The sequence below is a fragment of the Xenopus laevis genome, chromosome 6L (assembly GCF_017654675.1).
Source record: "Xenopus laevis strain J_2021 chromosome 6L, Xenopus_laevis_v10.1, whole genome shotgun sequence".
Taxonomy (NCBI): Eukaryota; Metazoa; Chordata; class Amphibia; order Anura; family Pipidae; genus Xenopus; species Xenopus laevis.
In genome coordinates, this window is record NC_054381.1 from 4,011,897 (window position 1) to 4,038,548 (window position 26,652).

Sequence of the window (26,652 nt, forward strand, 5' to 3'; positions counted from 1 at the left end):
TGAATTCAAATTACAATGCGAACGCAATGACGCAAGAACGTAAAGACGCCAGGTTACAGCGGGAAGCACAAACCGTTTCCGGTTTGGGTGGAGCACGTACCGCACAGAGTAATGGGATACAAATCGCTCTGTGCCAATAGTCGCTGTGAATCGTCTGTTCAAAAAAGACGATCGTCTTGTCGCCGCGATTTACTTTTTTAAAACGTTGGCGACAAATCGTCCAGTGTGTCCTTACCCTAAAGAGTGATTGAAGTTTATCAGAGCACAAGTCACAAGACTTGGGGCAGCTGGGAAATTGACAATATGTCTAGATTTCAAAATTAAATATAAAAAAATTTGTTTTCTCTTTTGACAAATGGATTTCAGTGCAGAATTCTGCTGGAGCAGCACTATTAACTGATGTGTTTTGGAAAAAAAAATTCCCATGACAGTATCCCTTTAAGGTATGAAGATCCAAATTACAGAAAGATCCATTATCCGGAAAACCCCAGGTCCTGAGCATTCTGGATAGCAGGTCCCGAGCATTCTGGATAGCAGGTCCCATACCTGTGCAGGGATAGCTCCCACATTGAGTTATTACAATGTCCAAAATCTGCGTTGGGATGGGGAACCACAGACAGGGTGGGACTGCTGCATTTGGGGCCCACTGGGTTCTGAACCTTGGGGGCCCCTGTGCAAAAGCTGCTAGGGGCCCAATGAAGACTGGGGCCCACCTGTTTTTTCCCTGGTTTCCCGTTGGCCCAGTCTGACCCCAGACAGAGCAGTTGGGGCCCATGATCTCTCCTACAGTAGCTCTGCCTTTATTCTGGGGATAATAGGGCTTCCCTGTTGTACCCACTGACTCCTTCCAGCCAATCATATTGCTCCCTGGGACAGGAAGTACTTTTCTATACTAACATGGGACACATTTAGTTCACTGGTCACGTGCAGTAGCTAGCTCTCATGTAAGCACTCCCCTGTTAGAGAACTACATCTCCCACAATCCCTAGTGACATACAGGAAGGACCTATTCCTTGCAGCTGTGTGACAGCCATAGAAGTTGTCTGTATATCAGCCAGTGACTGCAATGAACTCATCACTCAAATGTCTCTCTGTACTGTACAGACATCTCTTAATATTACTTTATCATAAAGGAAGGGGGATACGAGAGAGACATGTGGGACAGGTGGAGGAGGAGGCTGCTGAGCCAGAGAAGTGGGAAAGTTGAATGAAACTCCGTGTAAATCATTAACAAAAGCATCTTCTGCCTTCCAACAAGATGGCGGCGCTTCCTCACTGTGTGACATCTTTGATGTGAATCTCATCACCTATATTACTTGCTGTTTCTACTCAGATTAATCACATTTGCTTTGTAACACGGACTGAACTGTTGTGTTTACGGGTGAAGCAAGTTTTACAAGCAGTCCGCGCCAAACTCACCCCTTAATCCTATTTCGAGGCTGGACTTCCGGCTCCTCCCATCTACTTCCTGTTTAGACACTGTCAGGTTGCTTATCTGTGTGGGAATTCCTCTCCTTATTGGAATAGATTTATGTCACTTCTCTTATGTGCCCTGATCTGATAGAGCCGAGTTGTGAGGAGACTCACTGGGGAACTGACTGAGAATTGTCCCCTGTAAATCCTTCTCCTGTGTCCCTGACATTCCCATCCCCTGTACTCACATCTCCAGCCTCATCTACTGGGTAAGTCATTTTCCCTCCTCCTCCTCCTCCTCCTCCTGTACTGTCTGTGGGACTGGGGCTTAATCCTGCTGCAGGGACTGATAGAGAGGGGAGACTGGGGGTTAATCCTGCTGCAGGGACTGATAGAGAGGGGAGACTGGGGGTTAATCCTGCTGCAGGGACTGATAGAGAGGGGAGACTGGGGCTTAATCCTGCTGCAGGGACTGATAGAGAGGGGAGACTGGGGCTTAATCCTGCTGCAGGGACTGATAGAGAGGGGAGACTGGGGGTTAATCCTGCTGCAGGGACTGATAGAGAGGGGAGACTGGGGGTTAATCCTGCTGCAGGGACAGATAGAGAGGGGAGACTGGGGGTTAATCCTGCTGCAGGGATTGATAGAGAGGGGAGACTGGGGGTTAATCCTGCTGCAGGGACTGATAGAGAGGGGAGACTGGGGGTTAATCCTGCTGCAGGGACTGATAGAGAGGGGAGACTGGGGGGTTAATCCTGCTGCAGGGACAGATAGAGAGGGGAGACTGGGGGTTAATCCTGCTGCAGGGATTGATAGAGAGGGGAGACTGGGGGTTAATCCTGCTGCAGGGACTGATAGAGAGGGGAGACTGGGGGTTAATCCTGCTGCAGGGACTGATAGAGAGGGGAGACTGGGGGGTTAATCCTGCTGCAGGGATTGATAGAGTAGAGAGGGGAGACTGGGGGTTAATCCTGCTGCAGGGACTGATAGAGAGGGGAGACTGGGGGTTAATCCTGCTGCAGGGACTGATAGAGAGGGGAGACTGGGGGTTAATCCTGCTGCAGGGACTGATAGAGAGGGGAGACTGGGGGTTAATCCTGCTGCAGGGACTGATAGAGAGGGGAGACTGGGGGTTAATCCTGCTGCAGGGACTGATAGAGAGGGGAGACTGGGGGTTAATCCTGCTGCAGGGACTGATAGAGAGGGGAGACTGGGGGTTAATCCTGCTGCAGGGATTGATAGAGAGGGGAGACTGGGGGTTAATCCTGCTGCAGGGACTGATAGAGAGGGGAGACTGGGGGTTAATCCTGCTGCAGGGACTGATAGAGAGGGGAGACTGGGGGTTAATCCTGCTGCAGGGACTGATAGAGAGGGGAGACTGGGGGTTAATCCTGCTGCAGGGATTGATAGAGAATTCATGAATTCGGTAGAATAGTCCATTTTTAAAGGAGTTGTTCACCTTTAAATTAATTGTTAGTATGATGTAGAGAGGGATATTCCGAGACAATTTGCAATTGGTTTTCATTTTTTATTATTTGTGGTTTTTGACTTATTTAGCTTTTTATTCAGCAGCTCTCCAGTTTGCAATTTCAGCCATCTGGTTGCTAGGGTCCAAATTCCCCTAGCAACCAGGCACTGATTTGAATAAGAGACTGGAATATGAATAGGAGAGGCCTGAATAGAAAGATGAGGAATAAAAAGTATCAATAACAATACATTTGTAGCCTTACAGAGCATTTGTTTTTTTATATGGGGTCAGTTCCCCCCATTTAAAAGCTGTAAATAGTCAGAAGAAAAGGGCAAATAACCCCAAAACTAAAATAATATAAATAATGAAGACCAATTGCACAGTTGCTAGGAATTGGACGTTCTATAACATACTAAAAGGCAAACCACCCGTTGAAAGTCATTCTCCTTTTATATTTGTAGGTTTTCAGTGCAAATACTTTGTGTCTGACACTATATGTCCCTGTTCATTTACTCGTAGGCGGGAGTCAGAGATGCCGCTCCCCAGTGCTACATTAGGAGCTGTGCCCCAGGCTGACAATCTTTTGCCGCTAGTAAAGATGGAAGAGGATGCGGGTGAGTCGATTTTCTGCAGCAATAAATTCATATTCCCTATTGTGGGGATTCCTATGTGTGTGACCTCCAATTAGTATCAGAGATGCACAACCCAAAGCCTACAAGTCAGGAAACCTTACAAACTAAATTCACTGGGTATTTAGGTTTATAGAAACATGGTGAGGTTTATACTAGGAGATATGTTAGTGCTCTACAAATACATGTTAATAATAATAATAATAATAATAATAATAATAATAGGAGCTTCGGCCTCACATAATCTAAGCAGGATTCTCATCACCTCTCACATCTAATCATCAAAGGAAAGAGTTTCTTGAGACCCAATCTCATCTCACCACAAAGAGATGGACACTCAGTGGACATGGCTGACTCAATAACCTTTCACAATCCTCTCTAATCCTCTCAGGAGATAAAGTCTATGGGAGCTGGAGTCCAACACTCCTTTGTGATCCTCCAAAGGAAAAGCTCCTGGATTGGCTTTTTGGTTTTGGCCTCCTTTTATGTGCCTTAAAGGGGACCCGTCACCCAAACAAAATTATTCCAAATCCTATTTTATCACATTAGTCAAGCAAAATGAACTTTAATTACACTGTATAAATAATTTGAATATTGTTTCCTTCAGTCTGGGAATTCATAATTATAACAAGCAGGCAGGAGCCATTTTGGGGACACTGTTATTAAGACAAGTCTTGTATCATCTCAGAATCTTGTTTGTGCACCAGAATGGGGGACCTGATGTCCATTCCCATGTCCTGGCTACACAATTAAATGGTGAAGAGAACGGGGGAATGTGGGGAGAGCAGTGACATGTAGGAAGTGCTGAATGGAAAGTGAAAGTAATTGCCTAAGGCATAGAGGAGGGGCAGACAATATTTGATTGACAGCTGAGATGTTTAAATAAGTTTACAACAGCTATGAATGCTTTAATAAAAAAAAGAAATTGGCTTTCATGTTTAATTTAAAAAGGACTTTTATTATACAGATTTTTATGTCTGGGTGACGGGTCCACTTTAAGGTGGCCATACACGGAGAGATCCGCTCGTTTGGTTATGACGCCAAACGAGCGGATCTCTCCCCCACCTTGATGTGGGCAATATTGGGCTGATCCGATCATGGGCCCAACGATCGGATCCTAACGAATAGTAACGGGCGGTCGGATCGCAGGATGCATCAACGAACAAATGCGGCCGCGATCCGACGGGATTTTTAGTCCCATCCGATCGAGATCTGGCTGAAAGATCTCGATCGGGGAAGCCCGTCGGAGGGGCCCAATTCACAGGCCAATAAGCTGCTGACTCGTCTGTCGGCAGCTTTTATCGGCCCGTGTATGGCCACCTTTAGTTACAAAATGCACAAGAGCCTCTGCTCCATCACTTTTGCTCAGGTTCATTCTGACCTCCTCCTGAAGCATCTTCTGCCGGCAGTCTCCTTCCCCACCCTGTGAAATGATGGGGATATAGTTCAGCACATCCGGAGTATGACCCAATCATTGCTCTCTACCAACATCCTGGGACTTGGGCTGTTTTGGTTGGAAATTGCTTGTTGGATTGTTCCCCTTTACAAATGCAAATGTCACAGCAGTGGCTCAGATCAGTTGGTTGGAGTAAGTGTGAAATGATTTCTCATCAGGAGAGCGTAAGTATTTTGCAATTGCTTTTCAGCCAGTTTAGCAGATTCAATTCCAAGAGTCAACAGTGAGACGGCAAAATGCTTGAGCAGATAGATCTTGGGAAGTGGTCTTGTCACCAGGAGGCCTTCGATTTCCCACAGTCTTTATGATGGAGACATGATATGGACCGCGCAGTGGGTGAGACTCTGTGGCCAAGATTCCATGGACTATACTCCAAGGCCGAGATTTCATGGCTGAGACTTCCCACCTTGTGTACATTTCCCTCCTCTGCTCCCTTCATTCATAACAAGGAACTTCATATTGTTCTGACATCTCCGGCCTCTCCCGCCTGCACCAGTTTGTGTGAGCACATGCGCAGCGCTGATCTTATCACTGATTCCTGTACATCGCATGTATCCCGGGAAGTTGCATTTTCTTTTGAAGAAGGAAAGTCCTGTCCCAGGAGAGGAACTAAATATCTAGAATAACCTTCCACCCCCCTCTCCCCAGTTATTCTACATTTCTCCTATAACAAACAGAGATGTTCTCTATACAGACGTTATACAGCCAATCGGCGCATTAACACTTTTTTCTGATTTATCTCAGTCTCTGCTCCGAGCTTTAACTCCGTGTAACATTCTTACAGGTACCTCGGAGGCAGAAGCTCCAGTATTACATATAAAGAAAGAGGAAGAACCAGACTGTGTCCATTATCTGAACCCGTGGGAAGGACTGACCCCTATGTTTACTGATAAGGGTAAGTAGCCAGGGATTGTGTCTGTAACACCAGTATAAGACATGGGCCAGACCATCCTATGAATGCGGATTCTCCGCTGCCCTGCTGCTCCCCCTCCCCTTTTCAAGTGCAGGCGGATTTCGGCACAAAATGTTGTTTTCGGCACCAAAATCCACTGCATCTGCCTGTACTCGAGTGGAAACAACGCTTCCGGGAGTACAGCGGAGCAGCAGGGACTAAGTCTAGGGCCACACGGGGGTCAGTGTTGTGTGTGCGTCACCAGTATAAATAACCAATGCCCTGCCCTTACACTTGTAGGAGTGGAGCACTTTGCATGCGGCAGGATGGCAGGTCCAGGCACGCTGAGTGAGCAGCAGATTCAGTTTTTCATCCGGTTTCTGCACCGGGAGGGGTATGACAATATCCCTCCTGGGACCCCCAGGATACAGTCCCTGAAAAGGAACATAATGCAGAGGCTGCGGCGTAGTCTGAGGCGGCACTTCAATGTGCATGTGAGCCTGCGTGTGGTCCAGCGCATCTGGAGTGACCTGAAGAGGCGGCACCCAGATTTGGTAGAACAGCTGCTGAAAGAAGTAGAAGGTAGATTTATTTAAACAAAATAAATAGAATTCTCAAATTACAATAAAGTCACTTTCTAGTTTTCTAATTTTTTTTTTTGCTAGTTTAGAACAAAAGTGTATTCAAGTGAACACTCTAATGTGAGGAACAGCTGACTGTCATATAATTGCAGAGAACAAGTAAATCAAATGGAGATTTTCTGCCATCCTTGTAGATTAAAGGGATACTGTCATGGAAAAACATGTTTTTTCGAAACACCTCAGTTAATAGTGCTGCTCCAGCAGAATTCTGCACTGAAATCCATTTCTCAAAAGAGCAAACAGATTTTTTTATATTTAATTTTGAAATCTGACATGGGGCTAGACATTTTGTCAATTTCCCAGCTGCCTCCAGTCATGTGACTTGTGCTCTGATAAATTTCAATCACTCTTTACTGCTGTACTGCAAGTTGGAGTGATATCACCCCTCCCTTTCCCCCCAGCAGCCAAACAACAGAACAATGGGAAGGTAACCAGATAACAGCTCCCTAACACAAGATAACAGCTGCCTGGTAGATCTAAGAACAACACTCAATAGTAAAATCCAGGTCCCATTCTGTTACATCAGCCTGCCAGAAAGTAATTCCATCCTAAAGCAGGCACAAGTCACATGACTGGGGCAGCTGGGAAACTGACAATATGTCTAGCCCCATGTCAGATTTAAAAATTGAATATAAAAAAATCTGTTTGCTGTTTTGAGAAATGGATTTCAGTGCAGAAGTCTGCTGGAGCAGCTCTATTAACTGATGTGTTTTGAAAAAAACATGTTTCCTCTTTAAGGTTTTCTTGTAGTTACAGGACACACCTCCCCCAGTATAATTTGTACTGTACAAATACAAGTGCTGGATTACTCAAACTGAAATTCTTTCATTGGCAGCTGAATGGATCCAATATGATCCGAGTGCAGACGGTGCAGCAACAGAAGGAGCAGAGGAAGCGGCAGAGGAAGAAGCAGCAGCAGAATGGGCAGAGGAAGAGGCAGTAGCAGAACCTGCAGGTCCTCCAGCAGCTCCGACTCCTTCTCCCAGAGAGGCCCCCCAGCTGCCACAGGTAGTACATGCAGCGACACAGACGGAGGACAACCTGCTGCATCACATCTTGCGGGAGCTCCAAGATATCAAGGACCTTGTCCTAAATTTGAGGGGAACCGTTCCTCTTCCTCCTCCAGCAACATTTTAAATTTTTGGGCACCGTTATGCTATGATTTATTTTTTATATTAAAAAAATTAGTTCAAACCTCTATATTTGGAGTTTATTTTTCATTTACAGTAACTACTACTCACATAGTACAGAAGCCCATGAGCTCTCCTACAGTAGCTCTGCCTTTATTCTGGGGATGATAGGGCTTCCCTGTTGTACCCACTGACTCCTTCCAGCCAATCATATTGCTCCCTGGGACAGGAAGTACTTTTCTATACTAACATGGGACACATTTAGTTCACTGGTCACGTGCAGTAGCTAGCTCTCATGTAAGCACTCCCCTGTTAGAGAACTACATCTCCCACAATCCCTAGTGACAAACAGGAAGGACCTATTCCTTGCAGCTGTGTGACAGCCATAGAAGTTGTCTGTATATCAGCCAGTGACTGCAATGAACTCATCACTCAAATGTCTCTCTGTACTGTACAGACATCTCTTAATATTACTTTATCATAAAGGAAGGGGGATACGAGAGAGACATGTGGGACAGGAGGAGGAGGAGGCTGCTGAGCCAGAGAAGTGGGAAAGTTGAATGAAACTCTGTGTAAATCATTAACAAAAGCATCTTCTGCCCACCAACAAGATGGCGGCGCTTCCTCACAGTGTGACATATTTGATGTGAATCTCATCACCTATATTACTTGCTGTTTCTGCTCAGATTAATCCTTTGCTTTGTAACACGGACTGAACCATTGTGTTTGTAGGTGAAGCAAGTTTTCCATGCCAAACTCACCCCTTAATTCTATTTTAAGGCTGGACTTTGGCTCCTCCCACGGTAGCTGTGACTGACGAGTAAACTTCGTTTTCCGAAGTCGCCCAAAGTTTCCTTATGAGGCAATTATGGCCGACTTTGGAAAACGAATTGTTCCGTGTGCCTGCCCCCAGCCGATTTACATTCTCATATATCCTGTATACTCCCCCCCCCCCATCAATAACCAGTTCTGTATTTATAGTGTCCGGCTCCTCAGTGGCACAAACAGAAATATTACAGATAAAGAGAGAGAAAGAAGAGCTGGAGCTGGTGATCATGTGACCCCAATGGGAAGCTCAGCGGTTAGTGATGGGGGTGAGTATCCAGTGTCTATAACACCCCTGTGTCTCCCTGTCTGTGCCTTTGGGTCACTGACCCCTATTGTTCCTTGGAATGCAGTTCAGTTCCTGGGGGTGCACATGTAAGAGTTCCAGTTCAACACTCCCATTGTTCATAATGGAGCACTGGGCTTGGGTGGAGTTTTGGACACTGAGGTACTTCCACTAAAAATTCTATAAGTTGTTGCACCTCCAGGTTCAGCCATCGCTATATCCCTTCACTTATATCCCTTCACTTATATCACTTATGTCCCTTCACTTATATCACTTATATAACTTCACTTAGTTATCAGTGCCCCTTTATTGTATTTAACATCATACAGGAACCTGCAGCATTTGTTCTGGGCATTTAACTTGCCTTACAGAGACATTAAAGGGTGGGTCACCTTTAAGTTAACTTTTAGAGCGGCCAATTCTAAGCAACTTTTCAATTGGTTTACATAATCCACAAATGTGGATTGGCCTTTGCAAGAAGGCGCTGCCTAATACAACACTTATAACAGCGCTAAGAATGATTGCGTTGGGCCCAGGCATCACAATTGCACACAATGTGGGAGAAGCTTTAATTCAAGGTCCATTCTGATAAGACACCAGAAGATCCACATTGGGGAGAAGCCTCTGACATGACCCCAGAAGATCCACATTGGGGAGAAGCCTCTGACATGACCCCAGAAGATCCACATTGGGGAGAAGCCTCTGACATGACCCCAGAAGATCCACATTGGGGAGAAGCCTCTGACATGACCCCAGAAGATCCACATTGGGGAGAAGCTTCTGACGTGACCCCAGAAGATCCACATTGGGGAGAAGTCTCTGATGTGACTCCAGAAGATCCACACTGGGGAGAAGCCTCTGATGTAGAGTCCTGCAGCGGGTCGGGTACCCTGTGAGTTGCGGGTAGAAGTTCCAGGAGTGGGTATAGACGCAGGCCGCCGGTTCTGCGGGTCGCGGGTCAGGCCTCGGGTCTTCTCAATAGCAATTTTTACTCCTTTTTTCTGATCATGTCTACTTCCGATGATGTCACTTCCGGTTTACAATGACAGCACTTCCTGTTTTATTCCTTTTTTCTGATCACGCCTACTTCCAATGATGTCACTTCCGGTTTACAATGACAGCACTTCCTGATTCTTATTGGTCAGCAAGTGGCGGGTCCGGGTTGCGTATAAGGTACTTGCGGGCCAGGTAGCGGGCCCAAGTGGGTAAGAATGCAGGTTGCAGGTCCGGGTTGCGGATTGCAGGTACGGGTTCCAAAAAATGGACCCGCGAAGGACTCTACATGATGTCACCGCAGAAGATCCACATTGGGGAGCAGCCTCTGACGTGAACCCAAAAGATCCACATTGGGGAGAAGCCTCTGACGTGACACCAGAAGATTCACATTGGGGAGAAGCCTCTGACGTGACCCCAGAAGATCCACATTGGGGAGAAGCCTCTGACGTGACTCCAGAAGATCCACATTGGGGAGAAGCCTCTGACGTGACCCCAGAAGATTCACATTGGGGAGAAGCCTCTGACGTGACCCCAGAAGATCCACATTGGGGAGAAGCCTCTGACGTGACCCCAGAAGATTCACATTGGGTAGAAGCCTCTGAAGTGACCAACAACTTTCTTTTTTTTTTTGGTATTTTTAATACCAATAGTGATCCACCAATCCAAAGCTTTTATCTGGAACTGTGGCTAAATCAGTGATATTTCCCTATTTCTGTAACCGTGTAAAATGGGGACTCGTGGCTGAACCTCCGTGGGGGGCATAAGCTGAAAATGTCCAACAAGCACTGGCCTTTGGGGTGTAAATAAAACCCAAAACTGAGCCCTAATCTGGAATCCGTAGCTCCCGGGATTTATTAACACTGAATAGCAAGTCTTCAGTACAGTGAGTGAGCTCTTCCTTGCACAGACTGGGCCACCACTAAATGTCACATAGCCGACAGTTAGGACATTCTGTGATGGAGAGACTTGTCCTTTTATATTTATATCTATGGTTCGTTATATATTGAGCAAGTGTTTTCTTATAGGCGTTCAGTCAAGTGCAACAGTTATTTGTATCTCTTTATTTTGGGGAATTGTTGCTCAGCTTGGGGGTAAGTGTGAGTCTCTAATAGGGAACAACTATTAGTTCTGCAACTTTCTTCCTAATGCTGTGACCCACTGACAGATTTACCCTGCTCTGATTGGCTGATGAGCAGTTTACAGCGCACTACCGTTACAGTATATAGGAAACAGACACACACTCAGAAACGTATTTATATTATATATATCTATATCTATAGGGGAAAGAAATTGTGGAAACAAACAACTCGGCTTCCACTGTAGTTTTAATGGATGTTTTTATGAATGATGCTTCCCCTTTAAATGGATTGTTCACCTTTAAATGGACTTTTAGTTAGGGATGCACCAAATCCAGAATTCGGTTTGGGATTCGGCCTTTTTCAGCAGGATTCGGCCGAATTCTTGTGCCTGGCCAAACTGAATCGGAATTAGCATATGTAAATTAGGGGTGGGAATAGGGTTGCCACCTTTTGTTGAATGACAGACAAGACGGCCTTGATGGTGTTGGGGGTGGGTCTGATGGTGTTGGGGGCGGGTCTGGTGATGTGGCGATCGCCGATTGGCTGATCACTGCACCATTCACTTTAAAGCCCTGTCCGGATTTCCTAATTTGGCCTCCTGAAAACCCTGGAGGTGGCAACCCTAGCTGGGAAGGGAAATCATGTAATTTTTTGTCACAAAACAAAGAAGTAAAGAACGTTTTTTTCCACTTTTTCCCTTCCTGACCCTAATTTGCATATGCAAATTAGGATTCCTATTCGGTTCAGTATTCGGCTGAATCTTTCATGAAGTATTTGGCTAAATCCCATATAGTGGATATGATGCATCCCTATGAAGTAGAGAGTGATATTTGAGACAATTTGCTATGGTGTTTGTTTGAGCAGCTCTCCAGCAGATATATGGTTACTAGGATCCACGTTACCCTAGCAACAAGCCAGTGGTGAGAATGAGAGAATGCAATATAAATAGGAGAGAGGAGCTGTAATAGCAATTAACAATAACATTGTACATATCTCCCAACATTTTGGAAATAAAAAGAGGGGCAAAAAATTTGCTGCACGTATCGCGGCAAAATATTCTTAACCACGCCCATTTTTGTGGGCACACCCACTAATTACCATGTTCATTTTACAAAATTTGGCAGGTTATGAAAGTTTGAACATATTTCTGTTTTCTTTTTCCAGTTATTTCAGTTTTGCTAATGAAGATGAATTGCCCTTTAAGCTGTGAGTCTAACTTCTCCCAAGGGACCTGTTATCTTATATTGTTACAATTACTTATTTGCTTGTCTCAAAATTGTTACAAAAGTGTCTTATCTGCAGCTGTGGCTCTCTGCCAAAAGCCAATTGAGTTAGAGACTTTGTTTCTTTTTCTGGCTGTTCAGTGCAGAGAAAAATGGGACATTCCCGTACAAATGAGGGACTGCAGGTTGAGCTGTCAAAAGCGGGACTGTCCTTCTAAAAACGGGACAGTTGGGAGGTATGATGTTTTATCCTCACAGAGGCTACAGGGTCCCCTATTGGAAAGATTATGAAGAAGGTAAATAATAAAAAAGTAGACCAATTGAAAGGTTGCTAATAAATGACCATTCAGCTTCCATTCAAGCTACAGTTTAGTATGTTATAGAATGGCTAATTCTAAGCACCTTTTCAGTTGGTCTTCATTTTCAATTTTTTATAGTTTAATTATTTGCCTTCTTCTTCTTCTGACTCTTTCCAGCTTCCAAATAGGGGGTCACTGACCCCATGTAAAAAACAAATGCTCTGTAAGGCTACAAATGTATTGTTATTGTTACTTTTTATTTCTCCTCTTTCTATTCAGGCCTCTCCTATTCATATTCCAGTCTACTATTCAAATCAATGCATGGTTACTAGGGGAATTTTCACCCTTAGCAACCATGACTAATATGAATAAGAGACTGGAATATGAATAGGAGAGGCCTGAATAGAAAGAGGAGTAATAAAAAGTAGCAATAAAAAGAATAAGAAGGCAAATAGTTCCAAATTATAAAAAATAAATAATGAAGACCAACTAAAAAGTTGCTTAGAATTAGCCATTCTATAACATACAAATGGCCTGTAGATGTCACTGTGCTTAGACTTATACTGTGCTTAGACATACTTCCTGACAGCTTAAAAGTGAAAGTTACTGTTGTGTAATGGCTGCATGAGTCTGCTAATAAAGCTCTGTTATACTCTACTCATCCTCTGCTACCCAAACAGAACACTTACTAAAATTGAATTTACAGGTGAACCTCCCATTTAATACAAACCAACTGTATGATAAAGCCTGGCATCTCTGCTTCCCTGTCACTCTCCAGCCAATCACACTGCTCCCTGTCCAGCACCCTCCAACCAAGCACACTGCTCCCTATCCAGCACCCTCCAACCAATCACACTGCTCCCTATCCAGCACCCTCCAACCAATCACACTGCTCCCTATCCAGCACCCTCCAACCAATCGCACTGCTCCCTGTCCAGCACCCTCCAACCAAGCACACTGCTCCCTATCCAGCACCCTCCAACCAAGCACACTGCTCCCTATCCAGCACCCTCCAACCAATCACACTGCTCCCTGTCCAGCACCCTCCAACCAATCGCACTGCTCCCTGTCCAACACCCTCCAACCAAGCACACTGCTCCCTATCCAGCACCCTCCAACCAATCACACTGCTCCCTGTCCAGCACCCTCCAACCAATCACACTGCTCCCTGTCCAGCACCCTCCAACCAATCACACTGCTCCCTATCCAGCACCCTCCAACCAATCAGTTTGTATGACAACCATGATGTCACCTGAGAAGAGTGAATAGCTGCCATTAGCCCCGCCCCGTGCAGCATCTCCAGCTTGTCGGGAACACCAGGTAATTATGTGCCGCTGAGTAAAGAGCGGAGCCAGACGTTACCATGGCTGTGAGGGAAGCATCACGTGACACACACATCAGCATGGCGGTGAGGGAAGCATCACGTGACACACACGTCAGCGCTGCTACACAAATACCCCTGTAATAAGATCACTGCGCGGTACAAATACCGAGCAATGAGTGAAGGGAGATGGAAGTAAGACGGAGGGAGGTGTGGGCAGGAAAAAGGGTAAACTGGTGTCGGGCTCACGTGCACCTGCTCAGTGACGCAACACACAGACAAGTGCTAGAGGTATAAGCTGCCCACCAAGAAAATGGCCGCGCTCCCTTCATCCGTTGCTGTCCTGTGAAACACAACCTGATTTATTTGTCTTTAGCGCTCGGTCGAACCACAACTCGGGCGTATGATAAACATGACAAATGACAGTGTCGTTTCTTTTCTGTCTGTCCTACAACTCAGTGCGAGTCACTCTCTTTCCGGCTAAGTGAAAGGGGACTTCCGGCTCCTCCTCCTTACTTCCTGCTTCAACATTTCCATGTTTGTAGCGATCTATAGACATTTCTCTCCCTGTTTGTTTTCTTCGTCTCACATTTATGCGCCTTCTATAGGCTTTTTATACCCAGTCTGCAGAGAACCGGGAGACTTTGATACTCACTGAGGAACCGACTGGTTATTGTGTCCTGTAACTCCCTGTAACTCCCTGCAACCCTCTTCTCCTGTGTCCCTGACATTCCCATCCCCTGTACTCACATCTCCAGCCTCATCTACTGGGTAAGTCATTTTCCCTCCTCCTCCTCCTCCTGTACTGTCTGTGGGACTGGGGCTTAATCCTGCTGCAGGGACTGATAGAGAGGGGAGACTGGGGGTTAATCCTGCTGCAGGGACTGATAGAGAGGGGAGACTGGGGGTTAATCCTGCTGCAGGGACTGATAGAGAGGGGAGACTGGGGGTTAATCCTGCTGCAGGGACTGATAGAGAGGGGAGACTGGGGGTTAATCCTGCTGCAGGACTGATAGAGAGGGAGACTGGGGGTTAATCCTGCTGCAGGGACTGATAGAGAGGGGGGACTGGGGGTTAATCCTGCTGCAGGGACTGATAGAGAGGGGAGACTGGGGCTTAATCCTGCTGCAGGGACTGATAGAGAGGGGAGACTGGGGGTTAATCCTGCTGCAGGGACTGATAGAGAGGGGAGACTGGGGCTTAATCCTGCTGCAGGGACTGATAGAGAGGGGAGGACTGGGGGTTAATCCTGCTGCAGGGACTGATAGAGAGGGGAGACTGGGGGTTAATCCTGCTGCAGGGACTGATAGAGAGGGGAGACTGGGGGTTAATCCTGCTGCAGGGACTGATAGAGAGGGGAGACTGGGGGTTAATCCTGCTGCAGGGACTGATAGAGAGGGGGAGACTGGGGTTAATCCTGCTGCAGGGACTGATAGAGAGGGGAGACTGGGGGTTAATCCTGCTGCAGGGACTGATAGAGAGGGGAGACTGGGGGTTAATCCTGCTGCAGGGACTGATAGAGAGGGGAGACTGGGGGTTAATCCTGCTGCAGGGACTGATAGAGAGGGGAGACTGGGGGTTTAATCCTGCTGCAGGGACTGATAGAGAGGGGGAGACTGGGGGTTAATCCTGCTGCAGGACTGATAGAGAGGGAGACTGGGGGTTAATCCTGCTGCAGGGACTGATAGAGAGGGGAGACTGGGGGGTTAATCTGCTGCTGCAGGGACTGATAGAGAGGAGAGACTGGGGCTTAATCCTGCTGTAGGGACTGATAGAGAGGGGAGACTGGGGGTTAATCCTGCTGCAGGGACTGATAGAGAGGGGAGACTGGGGGTTAATCCTGCTGCAGGGACTGATAGAGAGGGGAGACTGGGGGTTAATCCTGCTGCAGGGACTGATAGAGTGGGGACAGGGGCAGTCCTGGACATTTTGTCACCTGAGGCAGCCTTCCTTTTGCCCCCCCCCCCTCCCCACGTCACTCACCTTTTCAGCGCCGGAGGGGGTCAGGGGCGGTCCACATCACACTTGACGGGGTCGGGGGGGGGGTCAGTCCATGTGCAGAGATTGCAATTGCGCTCTCTGCACTAGAAGAGCTGAATTTCTGGGTTGAAAAACGGAAATTCGGCTGTTAGTTACCAGGAATGGCATTTTTGCCGCCCCTGGCAACCAGGGGGCGCTGCTGCCTGAGGCGAGTTTCTCAACTTGCCGCATTGTTGCAGCGCCCCTGAGAGGGGAGACTGTGGGACTGGGGTGAATACTAATGTATATTGTAGAGTTTATACAGAGGGGACACATTACCATAAATTATAAATAAATATCACAAAAAGTATCTGTATTATGGGGTTGATTTACTGTAAAACCGTCGCTGGAGCTTCAAACCAGAGGTTACTAACACTCTCCCCTGAAAAGAATGGGGTGTAATAGACACACCTCTGTGCCACAATAAGAATAAGTGGAGCTGTATCTCAGGTATAAGACATTAGATTGCATACGATTGTGTATAGTAGTACAGACACATGGGCCACTAATTGTGTGTATTGTACAAACTGTCAGATATTCATTCCTTTTTGGGCAGGTGTTAGAGATGCCGTTCCCCAGTGCCACATTAGGAGCTGTGCCCCGGGCTCACAATCTCCTGCCGCTGTTAAAGATGGAAGAGAATGCGGCTCCAGTGACTGGTGAGTAGATTTTCTGGAGTTCAGGGATCTCATTGCTTCAAGTTGTGCTGAACTGTATTTCCAGTACTCGTGCCCATCTCTACCCTTTGCTGCAGGCGTCAGTTTCTAACCAAATACAGAGGCTTTTCCGAAGCTTCAAGTAACTATATCATGTGGAAAGCCGTGGATACTACTAATAAATTCATGTTACTGGGCTGTACGGATTAGTAACCTGACTTTACATAACACTGTGTTGTAGGATCCCCAGAGCCACAAATATTACAGATAAAAATAGAGAAAGAAGAACTGGACTCTGAAGATCATCAGAATCCCATGGAAAACTCGTCAGTCCCACTGATTAATGGGAGTAAGTAGCCAGGGAATCCGTGTGTGACATGAATCTATATCTATGTGTGTCTGTAGTCACTGATACTTCATTGTTGGAATGCAGATCTGGAACTGGGGTCCATATTGTCACCTCCATTGTTCAGAGTTGGGCGCTGGGCTGGGGTTGAACTTACACATTTATGTACTTGCACTTTAAAGGGGTTATGTACCTTTAAATTGACTCTTCGTATGATGTAGAGAGGGATATTCTGACACCATTTGCAATTAGTTTTCTTTTTTTTTTATTATTTGTGGGTTTTGAGTTATTTAGCTTTTTATTCAGCAGCTCTCCAGTTTGTAATTTCAGCAATCTGGTTGCTAGGGTCCCAATTCCCCTAGCAACCATGCATTGATTTGAATAAGAGACTGGAATATGAATAGGAGAGGTCTGAATAGAAAGAGGAGTAATAAAAAGTAGCGATAACTATAAATGTGTAGCCTTACAGAGCATTTGTTTTTCAAATGACCCCCATTTGAAAGCTGGAAAGAGTCAGAAGAAGGCAAATATTTCAAAAACTATAAAAAATGAAGGCCAATTAGAAAGTTGCTTAGAATTAGTCATTCTATTACATACTGAAAGGTGACTCACCCCTTTAACAAGGAATTCCTTGCACCTCTGTATTCAGCAATAGAGAGTTACAGTCTCACTATATCCCTGGCACATGAGCAGCCACAGTGAGCCAACAGCCTCCCTTTATTTCATTCCATCTGAAATGCCGTGTACAGGAACCCGCTGCAGACTTATCACTTAATGACATACTGGGATCCTTTTTTAATAAACACGCTAAATATAATACAATGTATAGTGAATAACGTGACCCCTGATATAAAGATATTCACAGAGCAGTTCCATGACCAAATAAAAAGACAAGGCTGATGGGGTACTTTATTTAGTATAATATGCAGGTTTTAGTGAGTCGTGTGTCAAAAATGATATCATCCGTTTATAACTGATGACATCACTACTCACCGTTTATAACTGATGACATCACTACTCACCGTTTATAACTGATGACATCACTACTCACGTTTATAACTGATGACATCACTACTCACCCTTTATGACTAATAACATCACTACTCACCGTTTATGACTAATGACATCACTACTCACCGTTTATGACTAATGACATCACTACTCACTGTTTTTAACTGATGATGTCACTACTCACCCTTTATGACTAATGACATCACTGCTCACCGTTTATGACTAATGACATCACTACTCACCGTTTATAACTGATGACATCACTACTCACCCTTTATGACTAATGACATCACTAGTCACCGTTTATAACTGATGACATCACTAGTCACCGTTTACAACTGATGACATTAATAGTCACCGTTTATAACTGATGACATCACTACTCACCGTTTATAACTGATGACATCACTACTCACCGTTTATAAGGATATAATTTACAAGACATTCATGGCTTTTGTCAAATATATCATATATATATATATATATATCTCCTCAGGTTAGAGTAGAGGTTGACAATTCATGTGTCTATATAGTGTATAAATACAATGGTTATTTTGCATTGCTTCAGCTCAAGTTGCCCATACATCAGTCAAGTGGCTTCTAGAAAAGCATTGAGTGTCGAGTGCAGCAGGTTAAGGGGTTATTATACCCAGAAAAAAGCCCCAGACCTTCAGCTCAGGGAGGCAAATAATATAGAAATAGATAATGAATGGCTGACACATACCAGACCACACTCCGTAAGTTGAAGTTGTAAAAAGTATTTATTGAGCAAAAAACATCAGAGCAAAGCCTTACGCGTTTCAAGCTTTAGGGACACTTAGTCATAAGTATGTGGTGTGGTATGTGGCAGCTCTTCATTATCTATTTCTATACGTCAGTCAAGTCTCTAATTTATTGACAGATACTGTACAACTGGCCAAACACAGATAGTCACATCCTATAGCCAACGGCACAAATAGGATAAAATCAAAAGAGGTGACAAGGAACTGCCTCTTCTCTTCTTGCTCATTTGCCGATGCTCCTGTCCTGCACAACTGTGATATAAATACCCACAATCAGCCAAGATTCCTGGCCCAGCTGGGCCTACGTGGCAAGTTTACCCCAATGTCTTCCATTCTCATTGATACGCCAGCCACAGACAATCTTTACAGCAGTGTAGTCAATGAACTATTCAGATATACAATATTTGATCCTGTTCTGTCCCTTCAGACACAGACTCTGCGTTTGAATTATTGATATTTGTATGTCTGGAATCCCGGCCCTAGTGCAATATAGTCTTCTATTGGTTGCCTGACAGGAAATAGAAATAGTCAGCTGAGTACCAGGAAATCGTTTCCCCCATGTAAGGATAAAAAGCTACATTAAAGCAATTAACATTGATTACTGATCCCATGATTTACTCTATCGGAAATTGCAAATCTCTCCTTTATTCTAATACTTTTCTTTCTTCACTAACTAATCTTGTGTGACATTTATTGGCAGGCTCCTCAGTTGGACAAATGAAAATATCACAGACAACAAAGAGAGACTCTTCTCTTCCCCGAATGAAAAGCACTACAGCTATGCTTACTGATTCCTGTAAGTACCCCCAGATTCTGTCTGCAACACTGGCCTGGAGTTTAGGGGTCTCACTGCTTGTGTCTGTGGGTCAGTAACACTGGAGTTTAGGGGTCTCACTGCTTGTGTCTGTGGCTCAGTAACACTGGAGTTTAGGGGTCTCACTGCTTGTGTCTGTGGGTCAGTAACACTGGAGTTTAGGGGTCTCACTGCTTGTGTCTGGGTCAGTAACACTGGAGTTTAGGGGTCTCACTGCTTGTGTCTGTGGGTCAGTAACACTGGAGTTGAGGGGTCTCACTGCTTGTGTCTGTGGCTCAGTAACACTGGAGTTTAGGGGTCTCACTGCTTGTGTCTGTGGGTCAGTAACACTGGAGTTTAGGGGTCTCACTGCTTGTGTCTGTGGGTCAGTAACACTGGAGTTTAGGGGTCTCACTGCTTGTGTCTGGGTCAGTAACACTGGAGTTTAGGGGTCTCACTGCTTGTGTCTGTGGGTCAGTAACACTGGAGTTTAGGGGTCTCACTGCTTGTGTCTGTGGGTCAGTAACACTGGAGTTGAGGGGTCTCACTGCTTGTGTCTGTGGGTCAGTAACACTGGAGTTTAGGGGTCTCACTGCTTGTGTCTGTGGGTCAGTAACACTGGAGTTTAGGGGTCTCACTGCTTGTTGTCTGTGGCTCAGTAACACTGGAGTTTAGGGGTCTCACTGCTTGTGTCTGTGGCTCAGTAACACTGGAGTTTAGGGGTCTCACTGCTTGTGTCTGTGGGTCAGTAACACTGGAGTTTAGGGGTCTCACTGCTTGTGTCTGTGGGTCAGTAACACTGGAGTTTAGGGGTCTCACTGCTTGTGTCTGTGGGTCAGTAACACTGGAGTTTAGGGGTCTCACTGCTTGTGTCTGTGGGTCAGTAACACTGGAGTTTAGGGGTCTCACTGCTTGTGGCTGTGGCTCAGTAACACTGGAGTTTAGGGGTCTCACTGCTTGTGTCTGTGGCTCAGTAACACTGGAGTTTAGGGGTCTCACTGCTTGTGTCTGTGGCTCAGTAACACTGGAGTTTAGGGGTCTCACTGCTTGTGTCTGTGGGTCAGTAACACTGGAGTTTAGGGGTCTCACTGCTTGTGTCTGTGGGTCAGTAACACTGGAGTTTAGGGGTCTCACTGCTTGTGTCTGTGGGTCAGTAACACTGGAGTTTAGGGGTCTCACTGCTTGTGTCTGTGGCTCAGTAACACTGGAGTTTAGGGGTCTCACTGCTTGTGTCTGTGGGTCAGTAACACTGGAGTTTAGGGGTCTCACTGCTTGTGTCTGTGGGTCAGTAACACTGGAGTTTAGGGGTCTCACTGCTTGTGTCTGTGGGTCAGTAACACTGGAGTTTAGGGGTCTCACTGCTTGTGTCTGTGGGGTCAGTAACACTGGAGTTTAGGGGTCTCACTGCTTGTGTCTGTGGGTCAGTAACACTGGAGTTTAGGGGTCTCACTGCTTGTGTCTGTGGGTCAGTAACACTGGAGTTTAGGGGTCTCACTGCTTGTGTCTGTGGGTCAGTAACACTGGAGTTTAGGGGTCTCACTGCTTGTGTCTGTGGGTCAGTAACACTGGAGTTTAGGGGTCTCACTGCTTGTGGCTGTGGCTCAGTAACACTGGAGTTTAGGGGTCTCACTGCTTGTGGCTGTGGCTCAGTAACACTGGAGTTTAGGGGTCTCACTGCTTGTGTCTGTGGCTCAGTAACACTGGAGTTTAGGGGTCTCACTGCTTGTGTCTGTGGCTCAGTAACACTGGAGTTTAGGGGTCTCACTGCTTGTGTCTGTGGGTCAGTAACACTGGAGTTTAGGGGTCTCACTGCTTGTGTCTGTGGGTCAGTAACACTGGAGTTTAGGGGTCTCACTGCTTGTGTCTGTGGGTCAGTAACACTGGAGTTTAGGGGTCTCACTGCTTGTGTCTGTGGCTCAGTAACACTGGAGTTTAGGGGTCTCACTGCTTGTGTCTGTGGGTCAGTAACACTGGAGTTTGGGGGTCTCACTGCTTGTGTCTGTGGGTCAGTAACACTGGAGTTTAGGGGTCTCACTGCTTGTGTCTGTGGGTCAGTAACACTGGAGTTTAGGGGTCTCACTGCTTGTGTCTGTGGGTCAGTAACACGGGGCTGGAGTTTAGGGGTCTCCTGTTAACCTATAGAAAGATGTTATTCTTTGTATAAAGACCCACTTTTAGATCTGATTATTCTATGGGAAATCACAGACAATACAAAGACATACAAAGATGATCGCCTTGGAACATTGTGAGTCACTCCAGGTTTCTTGTAGTCGTGCTGCTGCAAATCCTCCAGTAAATGCCGTAACTTTTTTCCTAAGTGGCAGTTTTGGCATTTCTCTGCCCAGATCGTCTGATTGATCTTGTGGAGGAGAGGCCAGGTCTGTATATGACTGAATCACCAGCTTATCATAACAAGTACACCAGGAGAAAACTGTGGGATGAGGTGGCAGCAAATCTTATAGATCGATGGGAGAACCTCACTGATCAAGAAAAGAATATAAAGGGTAAGTAAAATGTGTGATGCACGGCTGAGATTTATTGTTACTTTGTTTGTAAGAGGAGACGAGCACCAAAGTGACTAACGTTATATGGGAGTCATTTATTGTGCTTTGTTGTAAAAGTTGGTCTGTGACATCTCCCCAATTTAAATTTGTTAGTCAGGTATGGGATTTATCCTCCAGAATGGTTGGGACCTGGCCACCTTTTAAAGGGATTCGGTCATGATTTTTATGGTGTCATTTTATTTCTAAATGACACTGTTTACACTGCAAATAATTCACTGTACAATATAAAATGTCATTCCTGAACCAGCAAGTGTATTTAGTTGTAATATTGGTGTGTAGGTGCATCTCAGGTCATTTTGCCTGGTCATGTGATTTCAGAAAGAGCCAGCACTTTAAAATGGAACTGCTTTCTGGCAGGCTGTTGTTTCTCCTACTCAATGTAACTGAATGTGTCTCAGTGGGACCTGGATTTTACTATTGAGTGTTGTTCTTAGATCTACCAGGCAGCTGTTATCTTGTGTTAGGGAGCTGCTATCTGGTTACCTTCCCATTGTTCTGTTGTTTGGCTGCTGGGGGGGAAAGGGAGGGGGGTGATATCACTCCAACTTGCAGTGCAGCAGTAAAGAGTGATTGAAGTTTATCAGAGCACAAGTCACATGACCAGGGGCAGCTGGGAAATTGACAAAATGTCTAGCCCCATGTCAGATTTCAAAATTGAATATAAAAATCTGTTTGCTCTTTTGAGAAATGGATTTCAGTGCAGAATTCTGCTGGAGCAGCTCTATTAACTGATGTGTTTTCCCATGACCGTATCCCTTTAAGTCAGAGCTTTCCAGATAAGAGATCCCATGCCTGCTTTGGTTTTGCAATATAAAACGACTTTACATTTTTGTGACTTCTTTGCCCCCTCAGCGAAGGAAATCCAGCTGAAATGGAAGCACATAAAGGACTGTTACCGCAGGGAGCTGAAGAGACAGAGAAACGAGGGGCGCGGTGGTTCCTCTCAGCCCAAGAGGAAGAAATACATTTATGCAGATATGCTGACATTCCTTAATCCCTGCTTTGCTAAAAGGTCGTAAGTAGGAGCCCCTGCATTTCACACTCACTCCTCTTTCTGTTTGTTGTGTATGACCTTGGCACTGCTCCCTAACCACACACTGCACTTTGCTTTCCTCTCATGTATCTGTTGCTTTAAGAGCAAGCAAAGGTACAATCACTGGAGGTTGCGCCCCTAGAGATTCTAGTTACTTCTCGATTGTCTGCTGCTGCTGCTCTTCTTCTTCACACAATGCTCCAGCCCAGGAGACTGCTGAACACTGCACCTTCATTTACTTACACACCTCTCTCCATCCTCTATTAGTTTGGGGGCACAAGTTTGTTAATAGAGTTGAGAGCATCAAATATATCAAAAATATCCTTGTTTGAGGGGTTCTCAATCAGCTGCGGCATTTCCACTCCTAAAGGTTACATAGTGACATAATATGTAACATAGCAAGTAACATAGTAACATAATTAGTAACATAGTTACATAGTAAGTAACAAAGCAAGTAACATAGTAACATAATTAGTAACATAGTAAGTAACATAGTAACATAATAAGTAACACAGTAGCATAGTAAGTAACATAGTAACATAATTAGTAACATAGTACCATAATAAGTAACAAAGTAGCATAGTAGGTAACAGTAACATAATTAGTAAAATAGTAAGTAACATAGTAACATAGTAAGTAACAGTAACATAATTAGTAACATAGTAAGTAACAGTAATTAGTAAGTAGCATAGTAACATAGTAAGTAACATAGTAAGTACCATAGTAAGTAACATACTAACATAGTAAGTAACATAGTAACATAATAAGTAACATAGTTACATAGTAAGTTAGGCTGAAAAAAGACACCCGTCCGTCAAGTTCAACCTTAAAGGAGAAGGAAAGGCTAAAAGTAAGTAAGCTTTATCAGAAAGGTCTATATAAATACACCAGTAACCCTCAAAGTAATGCTGCTCTGAGTCCTCTGTCAAAAGAAACAGCACATTTCTTTCATTCTATTGTGTACTCATGGGCTTCTGTATCAGACTTCCTGTTTTCAGCTTAAACCTCCAGGGCTAGGGCTTGAGCATGCTCAGTTTGTTCCTCTCTTCCTCCTGTAATCTGAGCCCAGAGCTATGAGTGAGCAGGGAGAGACTCCGGCAGGAAGTGATGTCACACCAAGCTAATATGGCAGCTGTATGAAAATAAATCAATTTGCAGCAGTAGCAAGTAGAGTGTCCGCTCCACTACTTCTGTCCCAAATGAATTGTATGTCAATCAAATAAAATCCAGATGTATGTGGAAAACAGGCTCGGAAACCGCAGATACTGTGCTGCAAGGTTTATTTTAACACAACATGTTTTGAGCTAGTGTGGCTCTTTATGAATTGTTAGTTTGTGCTCATATTACATCAGGTACATAAATCCTTTTAGCCCCACCCCCATACCGTGATAGGGTGCAGGTAAATTGGGAAGTTAAGGTCACTGCAAAGGGGAAATTAAGCCTGACCTCCCAACATAGCAATGTTAAAAACAAACATATATTTGTAAGTGGTTCCCAGTCCAATTCATTTCTTTAAATATTAATATAAAGTCCATCAGAACACACCTGTCCCCTTGTATTACTGGGAAGTCTATAAAAAGAGAGAAATATGGCAGCTGCTATCTTAAACAAACAGAGAGAGATTCTAGAGCAGTTACTTATTCTACAGAATAAATATAGTGTTATAGTTTGTACTATTGTCTCTAATCTATTGGCAATAAACTGCTTCAGTAGCTTTACTTCTCCTTTAAGTCTATATATAACCTGCTTAACCCTTTCCACTTTGCCTCCGAGGAGCAGTGGGACCAGTCCCTGGATGTACTATGAGCTCCCATATCTCTGGATTCCCTCACTTGCTAAACACCATCCATGCTTTTATTTTGGTGACAGATCAGGCGATGTTTGGGGGCGCAAGCTGACAGTGTTTGAAATGAGGGGTGGGCGTATCCCTGGCAGAAGCCCAGTAGGAGGGGACAGCCAATCACAGCCCTGCAGTGACACAAGCACAGACAGGCTTCAGTTCCCTATCAGGTCAGCCTCGCTGCTAAAGGCCAATCGATGACGTTACTGTTTATTCTCACGTTCATTGCAAGTAATTCTGTTCCTTCTGCAGCTCATGTGGGAATTCTGAAGTGACCCAAGAGGAGGAGAACTTGCCCGGAGAGAGGTCAGACGCGAGCAGCGTTCACATGTCGCCCAACTGCGCGACTCCCCCGCGGACAGAGGCCAGAGGCACATCCGCCCCAGCCCCAAAGAGGAAGAAAGAAGAAGCAGAGATAACCCCCGGGGAGGTGAAGGACATGTTCCACACACTGGTCAATACCATCGCTGGCAGGGAGGCTGCAAAGACCCCCCATCCTCATGAACATCTGCCGGAGTTTCTGTTTTTTAGGGGGCTCATTCCATCCGTGTTGATGATTCCCGAGGGGCAGCGACCTCTCATGCAAGCGGAAGTGGTGCAAGTGATTAATAAATATATTCCTCACCTCCAGCCGAGGCCTACACCCCATCGCTATCCACACTCTTATTCCTCCAGCTTCACCCACCACATCTAAGGCCCAGGCCTTCTGTGATTGGCTCTTTCAAACCCATGTGACGTGGCAGCCAATCTTTTACTGACCTGCTCAGTATGGACTCCTCACTGCTCTCCTTAAAGGGGTTGTTCGCCTTTAAATTAACTGTTCGTATGATGTAGAGAGGGATATTCTGAGACCATTTACAATTGGTTTCCATTTTTTATTACTTGTGGTTTTTGGGTTATTTAGCTTTATATTCAGCAGCTCTCCAGTTTGCAGTTTCAGCATTTGGTTTCTAAGGCCCAAATTCCCCTAGCAGCCATGCACTGATTTGAATAAGAGACTGGAATATGAATAGGAGAGGCCTGAATAGAAAGATGAGGAATAAAAAGTAACTATAAAAATACATTTGTAGCCTTACAGAGCATTCGTTTTTTAGATGGGGTCAGCGACCCCCATTTAAAAGCTGGAAAGAGTCAGAAGAAAAAGGCAAATAACTATAAAACTATATAAAAAAAATAAATAATGAAAACCAATAGAAACGTTTTCTACATAGTATTCTGCAACATACTAAAAGTTACTTTAAAGGCAAACCACCCCTTTAAAGGGAATGTTAACCCAAAAACATAAGAATTTATTTTGTGCATATAATGAAAGAAAATATCATTTGAAGCTATATGAATTAAAGGATAAGTAAACCTTTAAAATAAGTGAATGTAAAATGAATGAGGGGACTATTCTAAGCACTTTTGTTTTTTACATTCATTATTTATTTTAATTCCAAGATATTAAGGGATACATGTGCTGTTAATATGAATGAATTGTGTTACAACAGCGCCACCTGCTGGTCAGTTTCCCACCAGTCTGACCAGCAAGTAGTCAAGGAAGTTGTCAGGAGAAAGAAAGAGGCTGATGTTCTTCTGCTTAGGAAAGATGTGAGAAAGGTTTCTGATTTTATTCCTAAGCAGAAGAACATCAGCCTCTTTCTTTCTCCTGACAACTTCCTTGACTACTTGCTGGTCAGACTGGTGGGAAACTGACCAGCAGGTGGCGCTGTTGTAACACAATTCATTCATATTAACAGTACGTGTATCCCTTAATATCTTGGAATTAAAGCAAAATAAATAATGAATGTAAATGACAAAAGTGCTTAGAATAGTCCCCTCATTCATTTTACATTCACTTATTTTAAAGGTTTACTTATCCTTTAAGACATTTTCGTTGATTTTAAAGTAGTGACGCACCATTTCTGGGATTTGGCTGAATCCCAATTCTTTCATGAGAGCTTCGGCCGA

The 26,652-nt window shown here is 44.9% G+C and overlaps 3 protein-coding genes across 5 annotated transcripts in view; all 3 read left to right on the forward strand.

Moving 5' to 3' along the window:
- Window positions 1-1,098: 1,098 nt before the first annotated feature.
- Window positions 1,099-7,697, forward strand: LOC121394832. The gene is made up of 5 exons (XM_041566986.1): window positions 1,099-1,682; window positions 3,401-3,495; window positions 5,751-5,861; window positions 6,159-6,440; window positions 7,335-7,697. The coding sequence occupies exons 2-5, from the start codon at window positions 3,414-3,416 to the stop codon at window positions 7,634-7,636; spliced, it is 777 nt and encodes a 258-aa protein (XP_041422920.1). The 5' UTR covers window positions 1,099-1,682; window positions 3,401-3,413; the 3' UTR covers window positions 7,637-7,697.
- Window positions 7,698-13,514: 5,817 nt separating this feature from the next.
- Window positions 13,515-25,608, forward strand: LOC108719545. Of its 3 annotated transcripts, none has more exons than XM_041566962.1 (8): window positions 13,515-13,657; window positions 16,234-16,336; window positions 16,575-16,682; window positions 19,173-19,268; window positions 21,611-21,769; window positions 22,682-22,844; window positions 24,732-24,872; window positions 24,955-25,608. In XM_041566962.1, exons 2-8 carry the CDS (start codon window positions 16,243-16,245, stop codon window positions 25,394-25,396), a joined length of 1,203 nt encoding a protein of 400 aa, XP_041422896.1. In that variant the 5' UTR covers window positions 13,515-13,657; window positions 16,234-16,242; the 3' UTR covers window positions 25,397-25,608. The 3 variants fall into 3 exon arrangements, with proteins under 3 accessions (XP_041422896.1, XP_018123956.1, XP_041422895.1); XM_018268467.2 differs by lacking the exon at window positions 13,515-13,657 and adding an exon at window positions 13,686-13,745; XM_041566961.1 differs by lacking the exon at window positions 13,515-13,657 and adding an exon at window positions 13,686-13,745 and having other exon boundaries at window positions 22,682-22,841.
- Window positions 13,765-26,652, forward strand: part of LOC121394823 (protein Pat-like) — a 63,373-nt gene continuing 50,485 nt past the window's right edge. The window contains exon 1 of the mRNA XM_041566956.1: window positions 13,765-14,429. The gene's annotated coding sequence lies outside the window, so the exon portion shown is untranslated. The remainder of the gene's footprint in view (window positions 14,430-26,652) is intronic.